The sequence below is a fragment of the Myxocyprinus asiaticus genome, chromosome 30 (assembly GCF_019703515.2).
Source record: "Myxocyprinus asiaticus isolate MX2 ecotype Aquarium Trade chromosome 30, UBuf_Myxa_2, whole genome shotgun sequence".
NCBI classification, from domain to species: domain Eukaryota; kingdom Metazoa; phylum Chordata; class Actinopteri; order Cypriniformes; family Catostomidae; genus Myxocyprinus; species Myxocyprinus asiaticus.
Genome location: NC_059373.1, coordinates 44,922,342 through 44,945,523, shown reverse-complemented (window position 1 = coordinate 44,945,523; position 23,182 = coordinate 44,922,342). Strand labels below are relative to the sequence as shown.

At 40.1% G+C, this 23,182-nt stretch overlaps 1 protein-coding gene across 3 annotated transcripts; it reads right to left on the bottom strand.

The window, feature by feature from the left end:
* Positions 1 to 718: 718 nt before the first annotated feature.
* LOC127421072 (nucleoside diphosphate kinase A2) lies at positions 719 to 22,586 on the bottom strand. 3 transcript variants are annotated; one of them, XM_051663810.1, is made up of 5 exons: positions 22,462 to 22,586; positions 21,517 to 21,649; positions 21,095 to 21,196; positions 20,882 to 20,994; positions 719 to 967 (listed from the first exon to the last, which is right to left on the bottom strand). In XM_051663810.1, the coding sequence occupies exons 2-5, from the start codon at positions 21,643 to 21,645 to the stop codon at positions 850 to 852; spliced, it is 462 nt and encodes a 153-aa protein (XP_051519770.1). In that variant the 5' UTR covers positions 21,646 to 21,649; positions 22,462 to 22,586; the 3' UTR covers positions 719 to 849. The 3 variants fall into 3 exon arrangements, with proteins under 3 accessions (XP_051519770.1, XP_051519771.1, XP_051519772.1); XM_051663811.1 differs by having other exon boundaries at positions 22,431 to 22,560; XM_051663812.1 differs by having other exon boundaries at positions 22,453 to 22,558.
* Between the last annotated feature and the right edge of the window lie 596 nt (positions 22,587 to 23,182).

Sequence of the window (23,182 nt, the reverse complement as noted above, 5' to 3'; positions counted from 1 at the left end):
CTGGTAGCTCGCGCGCGCGCTCTCTCTCTCTCTCTGCTCGTCTCTGGCGTGGTCCCTTTTTATTGCTCTCCCCAGTGCTTACTGCAATCAGGAAACATTATAGTGCTCAGGTGTGTGCACCCTTACCGCATTCTCTCTCTCTCCCCGGACGAATGCTCGGCCACGCCCCTGCTGCCACACATTCCTTTGGTGCAAACACGCCTCCGTTCTATGTACATTTGGCTCATTGTAAATTGCGCTTCATTCGCAAAAATTACCCTGTGCAATTTACATCTCTAATACTGCCAAATGAAACAAGGCGGTAAACCAAATTTAGTTTAAAAGAGATGTTGTGTACATTTGTTATCAATTATTTCAGCAGTAATTCATCAAATAATGATAAAATGATGGAGATGAGCGTTATAACCTGTCATGTATTCAGATGTGCGGGTACAGTTGAGCACACTTTCGGTATTTTAAAGAGATGATACGTGTGTCTGTATCACAAAAGTGGATTAATGCTGTTCAGTCCCGGCAGAGTGTCATATCAAGGTGGTCAGCTGCGTCCTCCACTGTATAGTGCTCAGAATCGGCCTTCAAGATAGTCAAGTAAAAGTGAAAATCTGTCTGTAAACAATTTTTGGAAAAATTACTTATGTCATGCAGTTTTAATTCAAGCCAAGCATTTAGCATGGAGATTTATTTGCACTGAAAAGAACTAAGACACTCTAGAAACAAATAATAGGCTTTTGATTTATTCAAACAAGTTCTTCAGACAAGAACAGACCAACCAACCAAACAAGTCCAAAAAATAAAATAAAAACTGGTCCAGCAAGTTGTGCATAGATGCCATGTTTGAGTCTGTTGAGTTCATTCATAGATCCAGTCTTGTGCACAGCTCTTGTAAGCCACCAGCTCCTCAGGCTTGAACCACAACTCGATCTCTTTGTTGGCACTGTCCACAGAGTCGCTACCATGAATGATGTTCCTAAAACACAATAAGTGATGTGGCTGCTGCCTTCAGAATTATTAAAACAAATGGTTACATAAACCAATTTTTCACATACATGTCACCAAGTTGCCAAAACAAATCCAACCCAGTTTAAATGGCATCACAACACTCAATATTCAGCTTCTGTCAACTCAAATGCTTGATCCAGAGTTTGATTAGTTCACAAGCACAAGAATAAGTGTTGTCTGCAGCAAACAGCCAATTGCATGAAACACAGGAAAAGTCTGTGATTTACTTCTCTGGAGAAAGACCATTATGAAAATAAGTTTAAACATCTACATACAAGAGATCAACAAAATTTATTTATTCTCCACAATTTGGAATGCCCAATTCCCAAAGGTCCTCGTGGTGGCGTAGTGACTCCCCTCAAATCGGGTGGCAGAGGACGAATCTCAGTTGCCTCCGCGTCCGAGACAGTTAATCCACGCATCTTATCACATGGCTCATTGTGCATGACACCGTAGAGACTCCCAACATGTGGAGGCTCACGCTACTGTCCGCAAGACACGCACAACTCGCCACGCGCCCCACCGAGAGCGAGAACCACATTAGTGACCACGAGGAGGTTACCTTATGTGACTCTACCCTCCCTAGCACCCGGGCCAATTTTGTTGCTTAGGAGACCTGGCTGGAGTCACTCAGCATGCCCTGGATTCGAACTTGCGACTCTAGGGGTGGTAGTCAGTGTCTTTACTCGCTGAGCTACCCAGGCCCCTGATCAACAAAATTCTTAAAGAAATTAAAAGACACGGAGGACTGCCGGAATAAAAGAAAAAAAAATGGTGCAAGATGATGCATGAAATTCATGAGGTTTTATTGAATTTAAATGAAATGGTTACTTAAATTAGAAACAAAATCACATTTATCCATTACCCAGAACAAACCCGCTCCAGTGCAGAGGCTAGATGTGAAGTGCAAGTTACTATGGTGAACTTGAACACCAGTATAAAACAACCCACCTTCATGTACAAAATATTTTTAGGATTGGCTTGAATTCTAAAACTTGGAGGTGGTAAACAAATTTTTCAAACTTCTAACAACAATCTCATCTAAATCTCCCAGAAGACTACTTGCCTTTAATCATTTGCCGACTCACATTTATTTTGTTGTTCTTGGCAAATAACAAATACTTTTACAGATAGTTTATATATTAATTTACTGATTCGAAAAGCAGGATTACACAAACATAATACACACAGAATCAATTTATAAAATTACATGTCCCTCCCCCCCGAACCCCCCCCCACAAACATCCAGTGGTCAGACACAAAATGAAAGTAACCACACATTTAAAAAAAAAAAAAAAAAAAACCACATGCACACACAGAGAGAGAAAACATCCTCTCACTTTCAACTGCTTTTATTTTCAGCAAACTTAACATGTGTAAATATTTGTATGAACAAAGATTCAACTAAGACATAAACTGAACAAGTTTCAGACATGTGACTAACAGAAATGGAATAATATGTCCCTGAACAAAGGGGGGAAAATCAAAAGTAACAGTCAATATCTGGCGTGGCCACCAGCTGCATTAATTACTGCAGTGCATCTCCTCCTCATGGACTGCACCAGATTTGCCAGTTCTTGCTGTGAGACGTCACCCCACTCTTCCACCAAGGCACTTGCAAGTTTCCGGACATTGCTGGGTGGAATGGCCCTAGCCCTCACCCTCCAATTCAACAGGTCCTAGATGTCCTCAATGGGATTGAGATCCGGGCTCTTCGCTGGCCCTGGCAGAACACTGACATTCCTGTCTTGCAGGAAATCACGCACAGAACGAGCAGTATGGCTAGTGGCATTGTCATGCTGGAGGGTCATGTCAGGATGAGTTTGCAGGAAGGGTACCACATGAGGGAGGATGTCTTCCCTGTAATGCACAGCGTTGAGATTGCCTGCAATGACAACAAGCTCAGTCCGATGATGCTGTGACACACCGCCCCAGACCATGACGGACCCTCCACCTCCAAATCGATCCCACTCCAGAGTACAGGCCTCGGTGTAACGTTCATTCCTTCAACGATAAACATGAGTCCGACCATCACCCCATGCGAGACAAAACCGCGACTCGTCAGTGAAGAGCACTTTTTGCCAGTCCTGTCTGGTCCAGCGAAGGTGGGTTTGTGCCCATAGGCGACGTTGTTGCCGGTGATGTCTGGTAAGGACTTGCCTTACAACAAGCCTACAAGCCCTCAGTCCAGCCTCTCTCAGACTATTGCTGACAGTCTGAGCACTGATAGAGGGATTGTGCGTTCCTGGTGCAACTCAGGCAGTTGTTGTTGCCATCCTGTACCTGTCCCACAGGTGTGATTTTCGGATGTACCGATCCTGTGCAGGTGTTGTTACACGTGGTCTGCTTCTGCGAGGATGATCATGTGTCCTTCCTGTCTCCATGTAGTGCTGTCTTAGGCGTCTCACAGTACGGAAATTGCAATTTATTGCCCTGGCCACATCTGCAGTCCTCATGCCTCCATGCAGCATGCCTAAGGCATGTTCACGCAGATGAGCAGGGACCCCGAGCAGCTTTCTTTTGGCGTTTTTCCAGAGTCCGTAGAAAGGTCTCTTTAGGTGTCTTACGTTTTTATAACTGTGACCTTAACTGCCTACCTGCCTGTAAGCTATTAAGTGTCTTAATGACCGTTCCACAGGTGGATGCTCATTAACTGTTTATGGTTCATTGAACAAGTATGGAAAACATTGTTTAAACCCTTTACAATAAAAATTTGTAAACTTATTTGGATTTTTACAAAATTATCTTTAAAATAGTGTCCTGAAAAAGAGTATGTGTGTGTGTGTGTGTGTACACACACACACACACAAATAAAAATCTAATTCAACATTTATATATATACCCAAACAAAAAATGGTCGCTCTCCACCGCCCGCCACAGAGCACCCTCCAAAAAGGCCAAAAACCTGCCCCATTTCCGGTCATATGCAACTGAACTGCTAAGCAGTCTATTCGACATCTCTTCAAATGACGCTACCTTGCCCAATTCGGTGCACCATTCATAAAAAGAGGGAGTGCCCATTGATCTCCATCCCTTCAGAATTATGTCTCCCGATCATCACGCTGGTGAGGACCCACCTTTTTACATACCTATCGGTTATATCAATAACCGCCCCATCACCCAACACACAAAATCTGGGACAGAACAGAATTTGAGCGCCCAGGACCTCGCAAACAAAACTCCTGAATACTAGGACAAGAAGAGAAAGCATGGGTTACATCTCCATCCTCCAACAGGCATCGCCAGCAGGTGGGGGTGTATTTTAGACCAAGTCTATACAATCTAGAGGTGGTCCAATAGAATCGATGTAAAATCTTTAATTGCATCAGACACACCCTTGCATCTCTAGATGTAGACCTTTTTTTTTTTTTAATCCTAGCCCACACTCCCTCCTCCAATACTAAGTTTAAATTATTCTCCCATACTCTCTTGATAGAAGTTGAAGCTCCGTCCCCCAGACTCTGAATTAGCAGGGAGTAATACACCGATAACTCATGACCATTTCCAAAAGCAGTAATCACCTTTCCCCAGAGTATCTGCCACTATAGGGGGGTGTATGCTACTCCCAAAAATAGTACAGAGCAGGTGGCGCAGCTGTAAATACCTAAAGAACGGAGATCTGGGAATCCTAAAATGTTGAACAATATTTTCAAAAGATCAACACCCCACTCTCATACAGGTCACCGAGTGTAGTAACACCACCCCTCACAATCCAGCAGAAAGGGTACTTAAAACATAATTTAGGGTTCAGCCATATGCTTGAGGAAACATTTAAATAAATGTCCGGATTAAACACTCGACACTTTTGTCCATACCGAGTGCAAATGCGAGATAACGGGGTGGGACATGACTTCTCCGGTTAGTTTGATAGAAAGGCTTTGTAATGGCGAAATAGGGGCAAGAACTTCCTGTTCAATACAGAACCAGGGAAGGGCTCTCTCAGGTGGAAGCAACCAGTGAGCCAAATGTCTGAGACTGAATGCATAATAAAACAAAATCTTGGGTAGGCCTAAGCCACCTTTGTCATTCAGTCTCTGTAACTTATTCAAATGTAATCTGGGATGTTTACCATTCCAAATGAAGGACTGCTATCAAACTGCTTTAAATGAGAGGGGGACATCTACAGGGAGAGATGTAACAGGTAGTTGAATTTTGGAATACAATTAATTTTAATAACATTAACCTTCACAATCATAGATCCACTCAAACTTAAGGGGTCAAAATGAACTAAAATCAGACAAATTTGCTGGGAATAAAATACCCAAATACATAATACCCTGTCTAGGCCACTGGAAGGAAAAAGCGGTTACTGGGTAGTACGCTGTCAGAGCCAATGCTTCGTATTTAGACCAATTGACTCCGTATCCTGAGAACTTAGAAAAGGAATAATTCTATGGAGGCAAGGCATAGATCTGAAGTAATAAAAGGCTGAATAATAAAATATCATCTGCGTTTAAAAAAAAAAAAAAAAATATGTTTATGCACCACACCTCCCACCACCACCCCTGGAAAATCCACTTCCCTTCTTATCGTGGCTGCTAATGGTTCCAGGGCAAGACAGAACAATAATGGGGAAAGAGGGCAACCCTGCCAGGTGCCCCTCTCCTGAGTAAAATAATCGGAAATTAATCCATTTGTTTGTACCACCGCTACAGGGTGTCTATAAAGTAACTTTAATCCGATCGGATATAAGTTTTCCCGAACCCGTTTATTTCCAAAATCTTAAAAAGATAATCCCATTCTACCATATCAAATGCGTTTTCTGCGTCAAGTGAGATGGCAGCGACCGGAGTCTGATCATTACCACTGACCACATGATATTGATGAAACGCCTAATGTTATCAGAAGAGCTGCAGCCCCGAATAAACCCCACCTGATCTATAAGAGATGTCATAACTTAATCAATTAGCCAGAATTTTTGACAATTTTTTTACTTCTAGCTGGATCAGGGAAATTGGACAATAATTCTTGCACTCGCTTGGATCTTTGTCCTTTTTAAGAATCAGAGTAATACGGGCTTGTGTCCTGGTTGGCAGAAGCTTTCCATTCTTTAAATGATTCCGTATAAATTTCTAGCAAAAGTGAAGCCAGTTTTGTAGCATAAGATCTAAAAAATTCAGTGGCAAAACCATCTGGCCCCGGAGCCTTGCCTGTAGGCAAGGCCTTAATTACCTTGCCGAGCTCCTCCAAGGTTATCTCGGAATAAGAATTTTGTTTTGCTCAGTCGTCAGTTTAGTAAATTCTAATGGTTCCACAAAGTTTCTATTATTCTCATCAGTAAACAAAGACATGGAACTACAGAGATCAAGATAGAATTCTTTAAAAGCATCATTAATATCAATGGCCAAGGTAAATTTCACCACCAGCAGATTTCATGGAGGAAAAAGACTCTCTCCATTTTGTAAATCTAGCCAAAAGCTTCCCTGCCTTGTCCCCCGACTCGAAGTAAGACTGTCTTGCCCTGAATAGCTGAAACTCCACCTTCCACGACAAAATAGTATTTTATCTGTATTTCAATCGGGTCAATTCCCCTAGGCCATTCGATGACATTCGGCGCTTCAGCTCTGCCTCGGCACTTTTAATATTCCCTTCCAACTCCACGAGTTCTCGTGCTTTGGATTTTTTTGATGAATGAGGCATACTGTATGATCCGACCCCTAAGAACCACCTTAAGTGCCTCCCAAACCATGCCCACAGAGGATACTGAAGACCAGTTGGTCTCCATATAAACATTGATTTCAGCCTTTAGCATTTGTTGGAATTCAGGATTTTGCAAAAAGTATACGTTAAAACACCAACAATATGATTTCTTTTTCTCCATATGTGGCAACACCTCTAAACTCACCAGGGCCTGATCAGAGACTAAAATGTTTCCAATTGAGCAATCCACAAGATGAAATCTATTTATACATACATGTCAAAATGTCAGATGTTAATGAGTAGATTGTCTCTCTCCATGTGGAATGTGAATGGGTTTGGGCATCCCATAAAGAGGAGGAAGGTTATTTCTCAAGTGTAAGAAATACAATAGTGTTTCTTCAAGGAAACGTTTCTTTCTCTGCAGGAAGCTGAAAAATTTGGGAGGATATGGGGTGGACATGTTTTCTTTAGTGCTGGCTCGAGTAAAAGCAGGGGAGTCATTACACTGATAAGTAAACATCTACAATTTAAATGTCTCAAACAGATTAAAGAAATTAGGAAGAGTCATTATTGTTTTAGCTGAAATTCAGGGGCAAAGTCTTATTTTGGCTAATATTTATGCACCTAACATTGATGATCAGGGCTTTTTTTTTTTTTTTTTAGATCTTGAAGGGATGTTGCAAGCCGCTGGCACCCCCTCATGGTATAATTTTGGGTGGAGACTTTAATCTTTTGATGGACTCTGTCCTTGATCATAGTCAAGCAAAAGTGTGCAAGTCCCCTACAGCGACATTGATGCTTTACAGGATGTGTGAAAATCTTGGTCTTACAGATATTTGGAGACTTTTGAATCCATCTGGTAGGGACTATAATTTTTTTTCCCCATCGGTCCTTAAGATTAACTCTAGAAGAGGTTTTTATTTTAGATATCCAAGTCCCTCATTTCATCAGTTGCCGATCGCTCAATTGGAAACATTTTAGTCTCGGATCATAGCCTGGTGAGTTCAGAGGTGTTGCCACATATGGAGAAAAATAAATCATAGTTGGCGCTTTAATGTATCCCTTTTGCAAAATCCTGAATTCCAACAAATGCTAAAGACTAAAATCAATCAAGAAACCAACTGGTCGTCAGTATCCTCTGTGGGCATGGCTTGGGAGGCACTTAAGGCAGTTCTTAGGGGGTCGGATCATACAGTATGCCTCATTCATCAAAAAAATCGAAAGCACTAGAACTCATGGAATTGGAAGGGAATATTAAAAAGTGCCGAGGCAGAGCTGAAGCTCTGAATGTTGTCGAATGGCCTCAGGGAATTGACCCGATTGAAATACAGGTAAAATACTATTTTGTCGCAGAAGGTGGAGTTTCAGCTATTCAGGGCAGGGGACAAAGCAGGGAAGCTTTTGTCTAGATATATAAAGCAGAGAGAGTCTCTTTCTACCATTCCCTCAATGAAATCTGCTGGTGGTGAAATATTTACCTCAGCCATTAATATTAATAAATGCTTCTAAAGAATTCTATCTTGATCTTTATAGTTCCATGTCTTCGTTTACTGAAGAGGATATTAGAAACTTTGTGGAACCATTAGAACTTCCTAAACTGACGACTGAGCAAAACAATTCTCTTGACTGAGAATCTTGGAAGAGCTTGTTGAGGTATTTAAGGCTTTGCCTACAGGCAAGGCTCCAGGGCCAGATGGCTTTGCCACAGAGTTATTTACATCTTATGCTACAGAACTGGCTCCACTTTTGCTAGAAGTTTATATGGAATCATTAAAGAATGGAAAGCCTCCGCCAACCATGACACGAGCCCGGATCAGTCTGATCCTTAAAAAGGACAAAGATCCAAGTGAGTGTAACAGTTACATTATGCGTTCATAATGTAACTGTTATTCGTCTCAGACATCTGGCTCATTGGTCGCTTCCACCTGAGAGCCCCTTCCTGCTTTTGTACTGAACAAGAAGTTCTTGCCCCTATTCCGCCATTGCAAAGCCTATCAAACTAATCGGAGAAGTTACCCAGTTATCTCGCATTTACACTCGGTATGGACAAGTGTCCAGAGTGTTTAATTTATTTAAATGTTACCTCGAGCTTATGGCTTAACCCCAAATTATGTATTAAATCCCCTTTCTGCTGGTCAGAGTGGATTGTGAGGGGGGTTACTACACTGTGACCTATTAGGAGTGGAGTGTTCAGGGCCTTTGAAAATTCGTTCAACATTTTGGGATTCCCAGATCTCAGTTCTTTAGATATTTACAGCTGCGACACCTGCTCTGTACTATTTTTTGGGAGTAGCACACAACCCCCTAAAGCAGCAGATATTCTGGGAGTGGTGATTACTGCTTGTGGAAAATGTCATGAGGCATCAGTGTATTACTCCCTGCTAATTCAGAGTCTGGGGGACAGAGCTTCAACTTCGAGATTATGGGAGAAAGATTTAAAATTGGTATTGGAGGGAGAGTGGACTAGGATTAAAAAAAAAATATATATCACCAAGTCTGCATCTAGGAGATGCAAGGGTGCGCCTTATGCAATTCAACATTTTACATTGATTGTATTGGACCCCCTCTAGATTGTATTGGCTTGGTCTTTTTTTTTTTTTTTTACCATTAACATTTTTTTATCGATTCCTATACTAACAAATAAAAGCAAGAACATATACAAACAGAATCAATACTTAACCCCTCTATTACTACACCCCCCCCCAATCCTACCCATAAGAACATCCCAGAGGTCCCACATAATTATAGACACAAAAACAAATATTAAATAATAAGATTAATAAAATATATCACACACATAACCTCTACATCTCTCTCTCCACTGTTCCTCCCCGAGAGCCCTCCAAAAAATGCCAAATATTTGCCCCACTTTCCCATAAACAAGACCAAAATACCCAAATACTTAATGCTCTGTTTGAGCCACTGAAGGGCACCCGGCTGAAAGGCCGTTACTGGGCAGTACGCAGTCAGAGCTAAAGCTTCAGATTTAGACCAGTTGACTTTGCATCCAGAGAACTTGGAAAAAGGACTTAATTCTGTGGAGGCAAGGCACAGATCTAGTGGGGTCGGAGACTAATAATAAAATATCATCTGCGTAAAGCAGAAGCTTATGCGCCACACCTACCACCACCACCCCTGGAAAATCATCCTCCTCTCTTATCGTGGCTGCTAATGGTTCCAGGGCAAGACAGAACAATAACGGGGAAAGAGGGCAACCCTGCCGAGTGCCCCTATCCAGAGTAAAATAATCTGAAATTAATCCATTTGTTTGTACCGCTGCTACAGGGTGTCTATAAAGTAACTTAATCCATCCAATGAATGTACTCCCGAACCCATACATTTCTAAAATCTTAAAAAGATAATCCCATTCTACCATATCAAACGCCTTTTCGGCGTCAAGTGAAATGGCAGCGACGGGAAACTGATCATTCGCTACTGACCACATGATATTAATGAAATGCCTAATGTTATCAGAAGAGCTGCAGCCCCGAATAAACCCCATCTAATCAATATGATTAAGAGATGTCATAACTTAAACGATTAGCCAAAATTTTGGACAAAATGTTTACATCTAGCTGGATCAGGGAAATTGGACGGTAACTTTTACACACACTTGGATCTTTGTCCTTTTTAAGAATCAGACTGATCCGGGCTCGTGTCATAGTTTGAGGAAGCTTTCCATTCTTTAATGATTCCGTATAAACTTCTAGCAAAAGTGGAGCCAGTTTTGTAGCATAAGATCTAAAAAAAAAATTCAGCAGCAAAACCATCTGGCCCCGAAGCTTTGCCTGTAGGCAAGGCCTTAATTACGCCGGTTTAGGAAGTTCTAATGGTTCCACAAATTTTCTAATATTTTCATCAGTAGACAAAGACGTAGAACTATAGAGATCAAGATAGAATCCTTTAAAAGCATTATTAATATCAGTGGCCGAGGTAAAAATTTCACCACCAGCAGATTTCACTGAGGTAATGGTAGAAAAAGACTCTCTCTGCTTTATATATCTAGCCAAAAGCTTCCCTGCTTTGTCTCCCAACTCAAAATAGGACTGTCTTCCCTGAATAACCAAAACTCCACTTTCCATGACAAAATGCATTCTGTATTTCAATCAAGTCAATTCCGAGGACATCAGACGATATTCTATGCTTCAGCTCTGCACTTTTAATATTCCCTTCCAACTCCACAAGTTCTCATGCTTTGGATTTTTTGGTGAATGAGGCATACTGTATGATCCGACCCCTAAGAACTGCCTTAAGTGCCTCCTAAGCCACGCCCACAGTGGATACCAAGGACCAGTTGGTCTCCATATAAACATTGATTTCGGTCTTACATTTGTTGGAAATCAGGATTTTGCAAAAGGGATACATTAAAGCGCCAACTATGATTTATTTTTCTCCGTATGTGGCAACACCTCCAAACTCACCAGGGAGTGATGTTTCCAATTGAGCAATCAACAACAGTTGGAATGAGGCACTTAGATATATACATTTTAAAAAAATCCATTCTAAAATAAATTTCATGGACTGATGAATAAAGAAAATGTATAGTCTCTACCAGATGGGTTCAAAAGTCTCCAAATATCTGTAAGACCAAGATTTTTACACATCCTGAAGAGTCAATGTTGCTCTAGGGAGCTTACACACTTTTGCTTCACTATGATCAAGGACTGAGTCAATCAAAAGATTAAATTCTCTTCCCAATATCATATCATGAGCCAGCGGCTTGCAGCATCCCTTCAAGATCTATATTAAAAAAAAAAAAAAAACAAAAACAAAAAAAAAGAGCCCTGATAATCGTTAGGTGCATAAATATTAGCCAAAATCAACCTTTGCCCCTGAATTTCTGCTAAAACAATGACTCTTCCTAATTTATCTTTAATCTGTTTGAGAAATTTGAATTGTAAAGGTTTACTTATTAATGACATGACTACCCTGCTCTTACTTGAGCCAGCACTGAAGAAAACATGTCCACCCCATATCTTACCAAATTTTTCAGCTTCCTGCGGGGAAAGATCATATTTCTTACGTTTAAGAAAATAAATAACCTTCCTTTTTATAGGGTGCCCCAACCCATTCACATTCCATGTGGAGAGAGACAACTTATTCATATTAACATTTGACATTGATATAAAAAAAACTCAAAAATAAGATTACACAGACCACATTCCCCATTAATGCAACAATCAAACCCTGAACATCCCCCCGAACAAAACAGAAGAAAAACGTGCGCATTAACCCCGCGCATGACAGTGCCAACCGCCGTCAATCTCTCCAAACTCAATGAGTCCATGTACGCCTATGAGAGCCCCTGCGACAACTTTGCCATTGGATTGCTCAAATCTGCTTCTATACAAATTTTGTGAGGCAAAATTACATAACAGAAAAAACATGTAGACTCATTCACAGAACCGTCTCGAAGGTGTGATCCTCCGCAAAACAAACTCCAGCTGATATAAAGCGGTTCAGTTTCCTCGGACACACAAACAATTGTTCAGTGAGCCGGCTGTTATGAGTTCAGCAGATGACGTAATCATTCTACTGTCCCTTAAAAATACTCCACAAAAACAAACTCCAGCCAACAGGAGGCATAAGCACAAAGAACAAACAGATTTATCCACAGCTGTTCCAAAAGGAGTGTTATTCAACAAAACAAGCTCCAGCCACTAGGCGGAGCAAGCACGAAAAACAAAACTGGCATTCCGGTTCCTCGGATGATCAAGAGCCAAACTAACTCGGAGGCCGCACAAAAAACACCCCACACCATAACTTACTCAGCCAGTCAACTTTATAAAAAGACATCCTTTATGTGAGCATGTAGATATTTTGCGGTCATCCATAGTGTCCATTCTTGATCTGGACGGGAACATCAGTGTAAAAAAAACTGATCCGTCAATGCAGAAGTTTCTTGGAGTCATGCCACAAACTCCAGCCGCTAGGCAGAGCCAGCGCAAAAAGACACAAAAATGGCACCCAGCTTTCTTAGATAGAGTCCCTGAACCGCGAGTCAGTCCACTAATATAAGAAACATCAAATGGCTTACTCCAATGTATTAATGAAGGAGAGTGCCTGTTTTAGACACGTAAATACTTTGCGACCATTCTTCATTTCTATTCTCAGTTTGGCCGGGAACATCAGTGCAAAAGTGATCTTCTGCTGGTGTAAGAGATTCTTACATTCCTTGAACCGATCGCGTTTCTCTCGAATTTGCAAAGCCCGGGAACAAGAAAACATTGCGATTCCTCCAAGAAAGCTTTCCTTTGCTCCTCGCCTGGCGCAACGAGATCTTTATCGGATGATTTCAGAAATTTGGCCAGAATCGATTGGGGCCAGTCTCCCTCGGCAGTTCTGCGAGCCAGGACTCTGTGAGCTCGCTCGATTTCCAGTTTATGACCTGTTATGTCGAGCAGACTCGAGAAGAGCTCGTCCAGGAATTTCACCATATCTCTGCCCTCTTTATGCTCAGGAATTCCAACAATTCGTATGTTATTCCTTCGGCTCATATTTTCAAAATATTCCAGTTTTTCCTAAATGACAATGCCATGTTTACCTCAAAGAGCAAGTACGTAACTGGGTGTATCGAATCTCACCGGATAACATGAAAATAATAAAAAAAAACGTGCAAAGTTCGCAGAGCTTGTGTCTCGCACGTCTGCTTCTCGCATGGCGTCCGTGGACTCTACGTATTGGCTTGGTCTTAGACACACCCACCTGCTGGCATTGCCATTCAGAGGATGGAGACATATCCCATGTCTTTTGGGGGTGTGTTAAGATCCAGGAGTTTTAGTTGAAGGTTCAGAGTCTTGTGTGTGATGTATTGGGCACTCGGCTTTCATTTTGCTCCAGACTCTGCATTTTGGGCGATGGGGCAGTCAGTCATCGACGTTGAGAACAGACACAAAGATTTGGGTCCTAACCAGCGTCATGATCGCCAGACAGATTCTTTTAAGGGGTTGGAGGTTGGCTGGAGTGCCCTCATTTCATGAGTTGTGCTCTGAGATGGGGAGGGTGGCGGTCTTTGAAGAAGGGTCTTTTAGAAGACTAGGTAAATTGAATTAGTTTATGGAGAAATGGGGCGGATACTTGACATTGCTGGACGTGTATTTTTATTTTAATTTTATTTTTTGTATCTTTTTATTTTTGTATGTGTCTATAATCATGCGTATATACTCTGTGACCATAGGGATGTTTGTTGGGGGTCAGGGTGGGGTTTAAATGTTGATTCCATATTATGTGTTTTGTAGGAATCAAATTTATTACAAAAATCACCCAGGAAGACGCCAAACAGGACTTTAGCTAAATGGCCATTCCGCCTCACTTCCCACATCTTCTGCAACGTCTCCTCCAGGGAAGGACACAAGGTAACCGGCGTAGGCATTATGAAAGTGCAGCCAGAGCGGGGCGGGGGGGGATTTTGGTTCAATAGTCCTCCCGGCACACGATTAAACAGCTCGTCAACATTATTTTTAAATAAGGAGAGTTATGTTTTTTGGGGGTGTGTTAAGATCAAAGAAGGTTCAGAGTTTCATGTGTGCCGTTTCGGGCCCCAGACTCTGTATTCTGTGCGACGGGATGGTCATAAATTTGGGAGACAAACGCACACAAAAAAAATTGGGTCCTGACTAGTATTATGATTGGCAGGCAGATTATTTTAAGGGGATGGAAGTCAGATGGGGCTCCCTCATTTCCGGTGTGGTGTGCAGAGATGAGGGTAGCGGCTTTTGAAGAGATGTCGAGCAGAGATTTGTTTGATATGAAGTGGGGTAGGTATTTAGTGTTTTTGGGGGGACTCTCGTTGAGGGGCTGTGGAGAGAGGTTTAGTTTTAATTATATATGATTTTTATATTTTCTTTTTTTTTGGGGGTGTGTATTCTATTGGTGACCACGGGGTGTTCGTTGGGGGTCGGGGTGGGGTAATAGTGGGGGTTCAATGTGGACTCGGTGTGTGTGTATATTTATAAATGTTGTGCTTTTTTCTTTGTTATATGTTTGAGTTAATAATAAAAAATAAAAAAAAAGCATTTGGGAGGTCATAAACCAACAGAGCAGATATATTTTAAATGAAAAGAGATGTGAAAAGAACAAACAGACCAGGTAGCAGACGGCTTACCACACACACCGGCGCCATCTTGCCATAGTTAGTCTAGTCTAGAAGTGCTTGCAAGAATATGAGAGTCAGAGTACTGAAAGGGATAGTTCACCCAAAAATGAAAATTCTTATTTACCTTCATGCCATCACAGATGTGTATGACTTTCTTCAGTAGAAGATGTTTGAAGAAAAATCTCAGCTCAGTGGGTCCTTAAAATGCAAGTGGATGGTGATCAGACTTTTGAAGCTCCAACAACCACAGACTTACCATAAACGTCATCCATACGAAAAAAATAAAAGTACTTCCTAACTATAACAAATAGCTTCCGGTCAGCAGCATGTGTGTGACGTAATCGTATTGGCAGTTTCACGCCAGAACAGACATGCGTTCGCACATGGAAGACCAGCGCGGTTTACAAATGAGGAATGCTGTACAGAAGCTTAATTGGTTTTGATTTGTATCTTTGTTTTTCACAATAGTGCATTTGTGTGCTTATCCTGGATGTCTCAACCAAGAGAAAAACCTGAGATTATGTCCATAACATGCCAATGCGAATATGTCACACGAGAGACCACATGAACTCGGCGCTCTCATGAACGCACATACTGCTGCTGACTGGAAGTGATGCTTTATGGTTAAAAAGTACTTAAATATTGATCTTTTTCACACCAAAAGTGACTTTCACTTTAGAAGACATTAATTTAACAGCTTGAGTCGTATGGATTTTTATGCTGACTGTCTGTGATTTTTGGAGCTTCAAAAAAAGGTCTGATCACCATCCACCTGCATTTAAAAGGGACCTACTGAGCAGAGATATTTCTGTTTTGCTTCAAATGTGTTCTGCTGAAGAAAGTCATACACGCCTGGGATATCATGAGTGTGAGTAAATGAGAAAATGTTCATTTTTGGATGAACCATCCCTTTTAAGATGTCTTGGTTAGGTTCACTGATCACTTTAGGGTGTCACAGGACGGGCAATTTAAAGAGTGAAACAAAGAGCTGAATTTGTGAAGTAGAAAATGTCATGTCTGTCTGTTGGTTGTAGTAAGCAACACTGTTTCTAATTTCTCCGGTCTTATATTCTTAGGTGGGAACGAGCATTGCAATGTTCCTTGACAGAGTTGGATCAACACAGTTCTTCCTCCTTTGTGTTGGGGAAAATAGTATCAAAGTTTTACATTGTCTTGGACCAGAAGGCCATACCCTGCATGGCGCAGACAGCTGTTGCAGCCTTTGACAAACTCTTTAAGGTGCACTGTGTTTTCTGTATCCTACAATGAGGCCTTGTGCAACTTCTACACTTTCATCGAAACAAGTGTGTATGGAATTGAAGTGGGCACAGATAAGGAGAATACAAGTGTCAAGGACACCGGTGGGAATTCATAAAACTGAGGTATGTTTCAGCATCTGAAATTTCTTCATGGTTTGTTGCCAGGGCGTTCATTGCGTTTGAAATGTGGCAGACCTGGATGGTTGTTTTATACATTATATACTCGAGGAACTCAAAGTGCATGGAGATTGTGCAGCCTCAGGTACTCTTTAATTTGGGCAGTGGTGACATTGTTCTCGTTTATGACTCACTGCAAAGTGTGGATTCTCCGGTCAGTTTCCTGGCCTCTGCTCTATCATCATTTAGGTAAAGCATCTGGAGTCTCCGAAAGTACCGTTCAGTTTTTAGTTGGTACGATGGAGGAACTTGTAAGTAATGTGGAATATTTTTATCAAGTTGAATATAAATTACTCAAGTATAATCAATGTAAACATAGCCATTTTATTCTACAAATATTTCTTATGGTCAAGCATGTATCTTACTGAGTGTGTCTGTGCAGAGGCCTGTGTGGGAATGGTTAACCGCTCACATATGGTTAACCAAGTTTCCTGTTTTTGACATTAGAGAAAATATATGGTGAGGCCCCTCCACAATGTTTCCTGTCAACTTAAAAAAAAAAAAAACTGACTGGAGTCACAGAACAAAATGGTAGATAATAAGTGACATGTAAGGAAAGTAAGCAGGCAGAAACACAGTTGCTGGAGTTCCTCTGCAGATGACTCGGCTTTTCTATCTCTGATAATAAAGTCTATCTTCTGGCATCAAAACCCCAAGACTCAGAGTGATTCTTCAACAAACTTTGAATGTGTCAGCTGTCTCCATTGCATCCTGGGTAAAAAGCTGTTGAACTGAATACCAAGTTGGTATGTATGTTTGCTCTGCTGTTGAAAATTAAATGCCTGTTTTCAATAAGATATTATTGTGAAGGATGAACCAACATTCTTTTTGTACGTGTTCTGAAGAGCATATGAATGCATTCTGTATCGAGGAGGTTATTTTTTTAAACTGTCATTTGTGTGACTGATTTGATATTTTATAGACCTCACGACAGGCATTTTTCACATAAAAATAACACATTGTGCCTTACTGTAGTTTTGTTTCAGACTGCAATTAACGAAGTCTAAAACATTTTAAATGTTCAAGTTTGTCTGAAATGTTGATCGTTAAATGTGGTGTACCTGAATGGTGGAGAGAAAGGTGGAGGTATAAATGTGTGATTATAATATATAATTTATATTATATATTTTTTTGGTTTGCTTTTTTTGTGTATATACTGTATGTGACCACAGGGATGTTTGTTGGGGGTCAGGGCGGGGTTTAAATGTTGATTCTATGTATATGTTTTGCTTTAATTTAGGAATCAATAAAAAAAATAAAATGTTAATTACAAACACTGTATAGTGTGGACACAGACACTTTGCCAGTGTTAAATTCAACACTGTGGGTGTTACTTTAACTCTGGCAATTTTGCTGTGTAGCCGTGTTTGTTCTTGTGGTGTAAATGTTTGAATTTATCATAATTAATCTCTTGCTGTGGAAATGTGTTCCTATAAATATTTTTGATCATTAGGAAATCTTTAGTCCTGTGAAAATGGGTTTATTTAACAGATCTTTTTAAATGACCTCTTTCGCTGTATAACTGTTTAAATCTTTAAATTTACATAAAAGATCTTTAGTGGAGAAATCATGCAGACACTGAATCGTGCAGTCTCGAATTTTGAATATTCGGCAGATTTAAAAAAATAATATATATATATACACATACATATTACACACACACATACACACACACACACACACACACACACAGTGGTGTGAAAAAGTGTTTGCCCCCTTCCTGATTTCTTATTTTTTTGCATGTTTGTCACACTTAAATGTTTCAGATTATCAAACAAGTTTAAATATTAGTCAAGGATAACAAGTAAACACAAAATGCAGTTTTTAAATGAAAGTTGTTATTATTAAGGGAAAACAAAATCCAAACTTGCATGGCCCTGTGTGAGTGTTTGCCCCACCTGTTAAAACCACAGTTATGTTTATCACACCTGAGTTCAATTTCTCTAGCCACACCCAGGCCTGATTACTGCCACACCTGTTCTCAATCAAGAAATCACTTAAATAGGACCTGCCTGACAAAGTGAAGTAGACCAAAAGATCTTCAAAAGCTAGACATCATGCCGAGATGCAAAGAAATTCAGGAACAAATGAGAAAGAAAGTAATTGAGATCTATCAGTCTGGAAAAGGTTATAAAGCCATTTCTAAAGCTTTGGGACTCCAGAGAACCACAGTGAGAGCCATTATCCACAAATGGCGAAAACATGGAACAGTGGTGAACCTTCCCAGGAGTGGCCGGCCGGCCAAAATTACTCCAAGAGCACAGCGACGACTCATCCAAGAGGTCACAAAAGACCCCACAACAACATCCAAAGAACTGCAGGCCTCACTTGCCTCAGTTAAGGTCAGTGTTCATGACTCCACCATAAGAAAGAGACTGGGCAAAAATGGCCTGCATGGCAGAGTTCCAAGATGAAAACCACTGCTAAGCAAAAAGAACATTAAGGCTCGTCTCATTTTTGCCAGAAAACATCTTGATGATCCCCAAGACTTTTGGGAAAATACTCTGTGGACTGACGAGACAAAAGTTTAACTTTTTGGAAGGTGTGTGTCCCATTACATCTGGCGTAAAAGTAACACCGCATTTCAGAAAAAGAACATCATACCAACAGTAAAATATCGTGGTGGTAGTGTGATGGTCTGGGGCTGTTTTGCTGCTTCAGGACCTGGAAGACTTGCGGTGATAAATGGAACCATGAATTCTGCTGTCTACCAAAAAATCCTGAAGGAGAATGTCCGGCCATCTGTTCGTGACCTCAAGCTGAAGCGAACTTGGGTTCTGCAGCAGGACAATGATCCAAAACACACCAGCAAGTCCACCTCTGAATGGCTGAAGAAAAACAAAATGTAGACTTTGGAGTGGCCTAGTCAAAGTCCTGACCTGAATCCTATTGAGATGCTGTGGCATGACCTTAAAAAGACAGTTCATGCTCGAAAACCCTCCAGTGTGGCTGAATTACAACAATTCTGCAAAGATGAGTGGGCCAAAATTCCTCCACAGCGCTGTAAAAGACTCACTGCAAGTTATCGCAAACGCTTGATTGCAGTTGTTGCTGCTAAGGGTGGCCCAACCAGTTATTAGGTTTAGGGGGCAAACACTTTCACACAGGGCCATGTAGGTTTGGATTTTGTTTTCCCTTAATAATAACAACCTTCATTTAAAAAGTGCACTTTGTGTTTACTTGTTAACTTTGACTAATATTTAAACTTGTTTGATAATCTGAAACATTTAAGTGTGACAAACATGCAAAAAAATAAGAAATCAGGAAGGGGGCAAACACTTTTTCACACCACTGTATATATAATTTCGAACGCTAAAACAGTGTATTCGAATTTTGGATGTGTGCCAAGCACGGACGATGACTTCAGATCGATCGCATTCTTGTGCTAAAAGGCTTTACACAGTGCAACAAATACAGTTTAACGAAGCACGTGCCTCAATATGCTTTTAAAAGTTATTTTTAACTAGAAACAGCACAAAAAAAAAAAAAAAAAGATCCTGCACGAGATGCTGAATAAACTAAACGAAACCAAGACGTTCGTCTAGCGCGCATTTACATCGAAAAACAAATGGATGGTTGCAAAAGCGTTCGGTGTGAACAGCCCTTTACAGTTGGTGGAGGTACTTGGCCGTTGCATCTTGCTCTCTTAGAAGCATTTTTTAGATTAAGCAAGGAGTTGTTTAAATGCTTTGTCAGGATTTTTATTTGTATAGGGCCTTTCACAACACACATTGTTTCAAAGCAGCTTAACAGAAGATCAGGCATTAACAGAAGATAAAATTGTAATATCTATAATGTCTTGGTCATCATTGTGTAGTTTGATAAAATACGATTGTGTATTGCTTAAAAATAAGTAATTAAATAATAATTGTATTTATAACCAGAGTGGGCAAGCCGAAGGAGACTGTGGCAAGGAACACAACTCCATGTTGGTTCAACTTGCATCTTGAGATCCTCATGCTCTGTTCCATCCATTTATCTGAGCCACTTCACCACTGAGTTCAGCCGAATACCACTGCTATCTGTGAATATTGCTACTCTACATACAACTGTACTGAATAAAAAAAAAAAAAAAAAAAGTGGTATTTCGCTGTTATTATGAAGTTAAATTCGGGGGTAGTATACTGTGGTATTAGTGCCTGTGTAACACCATGTGAACTGTCTAATGAAGCATTTCCCCCCCCATTTTTCTTTTGATTAACATTTGAAAATATTTTTTTTTAACAGCCAGGATAGAAGTGTTCTATGCTATATAAAGGTGCTTTATGGTTTATGTATTTAATGCGCTCTCGTGGACCAAGGAAACAATGTCAATTTAATATTCTTTTTTTTTTTTTTTTAAATCATCTGACTTTAAAATTAGAATATTATTAGAATTTTTAAAATATTTATGGTAAAAATTCAAACTTAGTTTCTCTGCCCAGTTGACAGCCAGCCCTACTGCACGCCATTGGCTGTTTGCTTCATTTATGTGAACACACTTGTGAACTCCTAATACAATTCAGGATCAAACTCTGAGTTGATAAGAGAAAGTTGATGGAATGCCTTGACACCATTTAACCCTAATGAAGTACTGCCCTCTTAAGACAGAAAACCATCTAAACTGGCCCCTGTTCTAATAATAGTATATTAAATTATATAAAAATGACTAGACAAATAAATGCTTTCCCAAAACATTAAAAACAAAACAAAAAGCCATGAAGCCACTTACCTGCCCACTTCAATACAGAAATCACCCCTGATTGTGCCGGGTTTGGAGTCAGCAGGATTGGTCTCTCCAAGCATCACCCTTCCAGTCTTAACAACATTAAGACCCTCCCAAACCTAACAAATCAGAGAGCATATAAAAAGGGCTCAACAGATTTATAAACTGACAATAATTTGGAAGTACTTTGTTTACAAGTAGTTCATGAACAGCACTTACCATTGCAAGAACTGGTCCAGAGTTCATGTACTTGACAAGTCCTGGGTAAAAAGGCCGGTCTTTAAGGTCAATGTAATGCTGTTTCAACAAGTCCTCTGATGCCTGTGATGTCACAACAGCAGGTTTATATTTTCATAACCAAAGGTCCATTTACACTCCAATGAATCAAAACAATCAACTGTGCAGATGAACAAGTTACACATTTGTATTGGAATTACAGCAGTGTCAGCACTGTTCCATTGACACGTGAGCCACACAGATTTTCAGGTCCCTTAGAAGTGGTTAAAAACGTCAATGTAAATGATAAAAGGCTTGGAAAGTTTTCACTAAATACGCACAACAATTTAGATGAATTTTTATATGAAATATGAATGATCTGGTATTCCCCTCCACTCCTGTGAAGTCTTTAGATGTCGACCAACCTGCAGAAACTTCATAGCCACCAGTCTGAAGCCCTTCTGTTCAAAACGCTTAATGGTCTCGCCCATGAGCCCTCTCTGGACACCATCAGGTTTAATAGCAATGAAAGTGCGCTCGGTTTTTGCAGCCATAGCTCTGGAGAGGAAACGAGAAAAAAAAAGAAAAAAAAAAAAAAAAGAAAAAATACGAATTAGGGCACAGAAGACTCAACATTGAAAATGTATTGTAAAAAGCATTATACAAATTAAACGGACTTGACCTTGAGTAACGTCCTGTAATCAAATAAGACAACATCAAAAGTAACAATCGTCATTGTCCATGTGCGAGTTTTTTTTTTTCCTGGACGTTTTACCTTGATTTGCACTATTAACTAGTGTTGCACTAAGTAGTGTTTGCATAAAAACAGACAACAATTCACACTGGATACAAAATTCAAGTTCACTGTCTGAAGCCAACTAATACTAAGCCAACTAGCAGCGGAGAGTGCGTTACTGAGAGAAACTGATGGTGGCAGCCATATTAGTGCCACATGCTCGTTCATGCTTTTTCTCCCCTGAAAGAACACGGCTTATGTCGCGATCTCATTTATACTTGATCACAGTGTATATTGCAGCCATTCAATAGCGATTTTCTCGAGAGTCGTGCGTGTTCGCTCATTGTTCGATTACGATGGAAGCCTGAGGTGTGAATGATACAGCCAGTGTATAAGGAGACATAGTAAACGACACTAAGGGAACAAAGACTGACTTTCCATAAAAAAAAAATAAAATAAAAAAAATAGAGGTTGTACGCTCATAAATGCATATACATATCAGAATATCACACGACCACTTCAAATGAGGAAGTAGTCAAATATTTATGGTAAAGTTAATCATGCACATAGCTGAACAAAATCTAAATACATTTAGATACACACATGAAACAGACCACTTTCTTACACGCCTTACAAATGAGATGTGTAGATTTTGTCACTCTGAATCTCGCGGACGATGAAAGGAAGAAAAGTCAGATGATCGTGGGTAGAGGGCTTATAAAGGTTGGGCTGGTGGGAGGAGCTGACAGTAGGCCTATTTGTTACTATATGTATTTTTAGGAACAGTTAAAAATGTAACAAGGATCTCATGAGATACATTTCTTCCAAAAGTTCCAAAAGACAGTAAATAATAATCAAAGTGCAGCTCGAAAAGTATTTTATATTCATTCAATAGAAACAAATAAAAAAAATATTTGTCACAATTAGGCGTAAAACGACAATTAATAAATGAATAAAACTTTTATAATTTAAACTTTAAGGTATTCACTGTCCTTTACATTAAGTTAGAATTTGAGGATTTATCCAGATTTTATTGTTGTTTTGGTGTTGAATTGGTATGGAGGACTAAGTCTGCCAATATTAAAAATAAAATAAATAAATTTAGTAAATATATATTTAAAGCTAGGGTGTGCAATCTTTTCCAGAAACATTTTTTGTTATACTGGTTGAAACTCTCTTCACATCCTGATAGCAATCAGTAATTTAAGTGGTCTAAATGTAAAAATATACAGTATATCTTCTGTGGAAGGGACAGGACTAAAAAATGATCGACCAATCATTGCATTCGGTCCGAATGTAATGATAGGATGTCCTTCCTGTCTGTCAATCTATATTTGCATACCGCCGTGCAACTT